At 37.8% G+C, this 6698-nt stretch overlaps 1 protein-coding gene across 2 annotated transcripts in view; it reads right to left on the bottom strand.

The window, feature by feature from the left end:
- The window catches only part of Notum (palmitoleoyl-protein carboxylesterase notum), a 20063-nt gene extending 13810 nt beyond the window's left edge, over positions 1-6253 (bottom strand). Inside the window, exon 1 of one of the 2 annotated variants that reach the window (XM_035872899.2) lies at positions 5780-6253. In XM_035872899.2, coding sequence (XP_035728792.1) covers positions 5780-5797 — 18 coding nt within the window. In that variant the 5' untranslated portion in view covers positions 5798-6253. Of the gene's footprint in view, positions 1-5103; positions 5220-5779 lie in introns of those variants that run through there. The other variant, XM_085661548.1, reaches the window with a different exon arrangement.
- Between the last annotated feature and the right edge of the window lie 445 nt (positions 6254-6698).

Raw genomic sequence — 6698 nt, 5'->3', positions numbered from 1 at the left:
CAAGGAGAGATTCTTCACGCGTGCTCGACTGGCACGCGGGGCTCCGCTCGCGGTACTCTTTCCGGAAGCCCCTCGCGCGAACTTCGGCTTACTTCAAAGGTTCACTCCGCGCAAATCGGCACCGGCACCGTACAAATCGATAATGCGATTCGTGCTCTCGCTCCATGACGAGTATAACTCGTAGCTTGATCCCTCCCTTCCTCTTTCCCTCAACTCTCCCTCCACCTATCCCTATCTCTTCCACCAATCCCCGTCTGCCCCCGTTCGCCATGCCATCCCATCCATCCATACATCCATCCACTTCTTTCCTCTCGATCAAATCTGGATCTCTACTTTCGTCTTCTCTCTCTCTCTCTCTCTCTCTCTCTCTCTTTGTTTTTCTTTTTTTCTTTATTTCCGAGATCGTATTAAACGAGCTAATGAGATCTCTCTCTCTCTCTCTCTCTCTCTCTCTCTCTCTCTCTCTCTCTATCTTTCTGCCCACGCGTACTTTTTCAAACCGGCGAAAGAGAAAATGAAAGAGAAAAAAAAGAGTACAGAAGAGAAGAGAAGAGAAGAGAAGAGAAGAGAAGAGAAGAGAAGAGAAGAGAAGAGAAGATCGTGTTCGATCTCCGTCCAGGATCGTGTAGCACCGAGGATTTCTAATTAAAAATCTTCTTAATGGGGAACGATCAATCGACCTGAAGGGGTAGTAGAAGAGGATCTTTTATTTTTTGTTTTTGTGATTTCTTTTTTTTTTTTTTTCTTTTTTTCTCCCCCCTTTAAATCCAATCCCTCTCTCGGTATCTTACGAAACGTTTCTCCATAAAATTTAGAAGAGCGAATTGATAATGATCCATGAAATTGATCTAATTTCTTTGCTTAACCAAGACGAATTAAAAATGATTTATTTCGTTTGACAAATTAGGTGGTTATTGTTATTCATAGAAATTGATTGAAATTAAAAATGTCCTTCGTAGAAACGTAGTACTTAACGTCTTCTTCTTTTTCTTTCTTTCTTTTTTTCCTTTCTTTTTTTTTTTTTTTAAATGAGATAACTATTAATCAATTGGACGAATTAGAAAGTTCGATATTAACGAATGAATGAGAGAGAGAGAGAGAGAGAGAGAGAGAGAGAAATAGACAAATCTTTCATTATAATAATTCATATGATATCTACGTGTCGTCACGTCTATTTCCTAGTTAATCATCAACCAACAACGTGTTCCTTTCTTTATTTATTTCGTTATCCTTGATAGACGAACGAACGTACCTTTACCTTTCTCTTCCTTTCTCTTAGTATAATTATCTAACCTAATCCGATATAATAATGACGACGTTCTATTGGTACGACGTTTTATCAGAAAAAATTATAGTTATTAAACCATATCCGACATTCTATTAGGCATTAACAAATCTCTCTCTCTCTCTCTCTCTCTCTCTCTTCTATATTTTCTCTTTTACATAAACACAATTTATATATATTTATATATATATATATATATACATATATATGTTTATATATATATATATATATATATATATATTATATACACATATCTATGTATATTAGTTTGATGCTGTAGCTGAAGCAACAACAACAGCAGGAACGACAGCAGCTTCAGCAGCAGCAGCAGCAGCAGCAGCAGCAGCAGCAGCAGCAGCAGCAGCAGCAGGAGCAACAGCAGCAGCAACAGAGAGGAACGTCCCGCGTGAGCAGAGTCGGTTCAGCGTACGGTGGACCGTGAAACGTTTGATCTCACCGCCAAGGCAGATCGGCAAAAGGTCTTTTTCTGCGGGGCCGAGCTTGAAGCCGGCCTCAAAGACTTGACTGATGACTTGCGGCCACGAGCAGAAAGAGAGAGAAAGAGAGAGAAAGAGAGAGACAGAACAGAGAGAAAGAGAGAGAGAGAGAGAGAGAGAGAAAGAGATACAGAACTCTTGGTCCATCTCTCGTGTTACAAGTTCTGGAAGATCGTCTTCGATCGCATAGAAGAATGGATCCTATCGGTATCCAAGAACGATGACGCCCGTTCCTTCCCTCACCTCTGCCACGACCTTTCCTTCCCCCCCTCCCTTCCACCCCTTCTCGCCACACCCTCTCCAAGTGGTTTAAAGTCTAGGGTGATTCTTCGAGGCGCCGAATCGTTCGCGGAAGACGCGGAAGAAACGGACGCGTGCCTCCGCACGTGTCAGCTCGCTCTGACGTTCTCCGGAATCCCATCATCTTCTTCTTTCTCTTTTTCTTTTTTTCTTTCTCTTTCTCTCTCTCTCTCTCTCTCTCTCTCTATTTCTCTTTCTCCGTCCGTATATCGTTGTGTTCTTTTCGCTTTGGTTCATTTAATCTAGTTAAATATAATTGGCAAAGGAAGAGAGTATCTCTCTCTCTCTCTTTCTATCTCTCTCTCTCTCTCTCTCTCTCTCTCTCTCACTCTTTTCTATCGAATAAGTGTCAAAACGATAAGTGCAAACTATCAATAATCTATATATCATTATTATATATACATGTTATAATAATACTCCTCCATGTAAAATATTAATAAAGATAATTAATCAATTTTAATCAATTAATATGAATAAAACTTTTCGTATATTTCGTTATTACGAAATAGGGACAAAATTAATATTGTTATAATGATCTCGTGGAAATAGAATAATAATGGATATTATATGAAATTATTATAACTTTGAAAGACAAATTTAAATACATACACTCACACACACACACACACATATACATAGACATATATACGATTTGATAGAAAATTGATTTGCGATTGGTCAGACAGGAAAGGAAGAGAGAAAAAGTGATAGAAAGAGAAAGAGAAAGAGAGAGAAATAGATAGATAGATCGATTGGTGGGAGAAGAGAGAAAGATAGACAGAGAGCAATGGAGAAAAAGAGAGAGAGAGAGAGAGAGAGAGAGAGAGAGAGAGAGAAAGAGAGAGTATCGAAGGCTAGTCAGGTCAGTATCGTCGACGTCGGCCAGCCGGAGTATACGAGGAAGAGGAGCGTTGTTCTCGGGCCGGCCATTCGGAGGGGATGGCTCGGAGAAGAGGAACTGTCGGCTCCTTTGAAGTCGGTCGGTACCGTGTGTAATTAGGCCGCCGCTCCCCACCCCGCCCTCGGCCTCTGATCTCGCCGCGCTGTGTCGCTAATTGCTCACCGCTCCACGGCAGAAACGTCGTCGTCGTCGTCGTCGTCGTCGTCCTCGTCCTCATCGTCGTCGTCCTCATCGTCGTCGTCGTCGTCGTCGTCGTTGTCCTCATCGTAGTCCTCATAGTAGTCCTCATAGTAGTCCTCGTCCTCCCTGCCTCTTTACTATCCTCTTCCTTCATATCTTGCTTGTAGTCCATATCCTTATCTACAACGTCATCGTATGACCTATCCCTTATCATCCTATTTGACGATGTCCTTTATCAATGAGACGACATAAGCGTATATCCATCGTATTTCATTTCTAATCCTGTTTCTCGGTGTCGTATATATAAATGTATATATATATATATATATATAATACTATTATATATTATCCGTTCATTTATATTCATCGTAATAATATTCCAGTCGGTGATATTCTATGGTTGGACTTATCATTTTGTCATCATCTTTTTATTTTATTTTATTTCATTTCATTTCATTTTCTTTTCTTTTCTTTTCTTTATCTTTTATTTACGAGGTTCGCTTTTCTTTTTTCTTTTTCTTTTTCCTTTTTCTTTTTTTTTTTTTTAGTGCACCGGAGACCTTCGCTTAAAACTTAATAGTTTCCGTATCAATGTATTTTAAGTATTTTAAGTATAACACGAATCTCAATGACATTTTTAATAAGATCCTCTTTTTGTATTTTTCTTCTTTTTTTTTTTTCTTTTTTTTTTTTATCTTTTTATTCATTCATTTATTTATTGCTTTTTCTCAAAACCTTGGAACATTTCTATTGGTCAATCATGTCTATTTGAAAGTTATAATTAGGTATAGATACAATTATCTCAAGTTGTTCCATAGAATCTCATTAAAATCCTTATACGGTCTTCTCGTTTTACGATGTCCTCGTTATTTTTTTTCTTTTACATATATATATATATATATATATATATATATATATATCATATCATAATAATTACGATTTCAATTGTTGTTGAGGAACGTTTGTTGGCCCACATCTTAATTGACAATAACGGTAATAAATTATGTTTAGTCAATAATCGACGTTCTCGATTTTATTATTCCATACGGAGAAGGGATCGTAAAATTTCGTTGAAAGATTAGGAGTTATTAGAAGTCGTATCAGATTCTAGTTCTTGCAGGAAGACATTAGTCTCCCGTTGGCTGTCGTTCTCTTGAAGTCGTTATCGTTAGCGAAGCACGTCCACTTCCGCGTCTATGCTGTCCTCATCATCCTCCTTCTTTCCCTTTCTCTCTCTCTCTCCACCTTTCCCTCGTTCTCTCTCTCTTTCTCTCTCTCACTCTCTCTCTCTCTCATTCTCTTTCTCTCTTCACTCGTTCCTTACTGGCGCGATAATCCGCCCTCCGTATTTACCAGCTATTTTCTTCTACGATCTCATTCAACTAAACTCGTACTAAACATTGATTCATCATCATCTTCATTCACATTCATACATATATATATATATATATGTATATATATGTATATATATATATATGTATATATATATATATATGTATATATATGTATATATATGATTTCAACAATTTTTTTTGTTCTATATTAGAAAAATATTATGAAACATTTTATTGGTTTCCTCTTCTACCATCCCTTCCCATATTTATAACGATAAATTGTTTCCTCGCTATCGTATATATGAATTCGAAATATTTTTGTAGAGATTTGAAATAAATAAATAAATAACAAAAAAAAAATATATATATATATATATGTATAAAAAAAAGGAAAAAAAAAATCAAAAAGAAGCAAAGAAAAGAAAAAAAAAGAAAAGGAAAAGAAAAATTGTCGAGACGATGGACGAAATTGAAGGGAAGAGGGAAAGTGGGTGTCCTTTGAGGCAGCAAAAGAAACGTAAACCAGGCAGATTCGAAAGGTACAAAGGTACACGGGCGGCAATCCCGAAGGGAGCTGCCTTCCTTCTTCCTTAGAGGTCGGCTAACCCTTTGGTTACTCCTGGGCGGCCCCAAAGTTTCGTAAAAGTCAGGTTCAAAGGCATTCGTTAAATCGTACTTAAAAGTTAAAGGCCGCACGCGCGCAAAGGAACCGGACAGGGAGACGCCGGCGAAACACGTAGCAGAGAAAGAAAGAGAGAGAGAGAGAGAGAGAGAAAAAGAAAGAGAGAGAAAGATAGAGAGAGAGAGAGAGAGAGAGAGAGAGAGAGAGAGAGGAGAGAAAGCAAAGCACGAGCCGTGAAAGCAGAATCTCGAGATGATCAAAGAGCGTTAAAAGAGGATCGGACCTCCGGCTTGGGTATCTCGCCACTCGTCTTACGACGCATTCGTATTCTGCCCGTTGAATAAACATCCGAAAGATTGGCCGTGCAATTTTTCGTCAAAAACAATTTCTTTTTTTTTTTTTTTTCTTCTCCTTCTTTCATTTTCCCTTTTTTCTTTTCCTTTTTTCTTTTTTTTTTTAACGAAGATAATCATGACTTTTCGAAAAGATATTCTCATTACTTCCACCATCAAACGTTAAAATGAAATTTTAGAGAAAAAAATGTTTATATATTTATATATATATATATATATATATATATATATATACATATTTGTGTGTGTGTGTGTGTATATATATGTATATATAAACAAACAAACAAACAATTTGAATAGAACCAACCTGCAATTCAGTCCTCATCCTCGAACACCTTCTGTCCCGTTTTTCTCCCTTAGAACGTCACGTGGTTTCTAGACGATGTCGCTCGATCTCAAAAGATCGACGAAATGATAAAGAAGACGAGAAATTCCTTCTTCGAATAAATCTCACTGATTATCGCGAATCTTTCATCTCTTAATTGTTATCAGTTATCGTACATTCGGTAGATAATATGTTCAAATCACGTGTCATCGTCATCTCACGAGAAAAATTGAAATCGAACAAGAAAAAAAGAATAGAAAAGAGAAAAGAAAAGAAAGGAAAAGAAAAGAAGAAAATACGAAAGAGAGACGATGACGACGACGACGACGATGACGACAAAAAGAGGGGTGCGTTTTCTCCTCTCAGACGAAATATTTTCCTCAAAATTGTCGTATATTTTTCCTTTTTTTTTTCTTTTTTTCTTTTTTTTTCTACTTTCTCTCTTCTCTTTCTTTCTTTTCCTTTTTTTATTCTTTTTTTTAATTTTTTATTTTCTTTTCTTTTTTTTGTTTTTTTTAACGCGATTCCAAAGATCGATATGAAAAATGAAGAATCGGCGATCACGAGGGTATAAAAAGTCGATAGTCTTTGGTTGTCACGTGGTTGTATCAAGGGTTCAGTGTCTCTCTCTCTCTCTATTTTCTCTCTTTCTCTCTCTCTCTCTCTCTTTCTCTTTCTCTCTCTCTTTCTATCTCTTTCTATCTCGTTTGTTCCGCACACGTCGACCGGTTGACGGTTCGCAGCGTACTGCCACCTTCCGCTTTGCCCTCTTTCACCTTTTCCTCCAGCAGCAGCAGCAGCAGCAGCAGCAGCAGCTCCTCCTCCTCCTCCTCCTCCTCCTCCTCCTCTTTCTCCACCTCCTCCTTCTCCTCCTCCACCACCTCCTTCTTCTTTGGCGCTT

This window comes from Vespa mandarinia, chromosome 15 (genome assembly GCF_050613455.1).
Source record: "Vespa mandarinia isolate Hongniang chromosome 15, ASM5061345v1, whole genome shotgun sequence".
NCBI classification, from domain to species: domain Eukaryota; kingdom Metazoa; phylum Arthropoda; class Insecta; order Hymenoptera; family Vespidae; genus Vespa; species Vespa mandarinia.
Note: the sequence above shows the minus strand (reverse complement) of the source record. Positions and strands in the feature narration are given on the sequence as shown.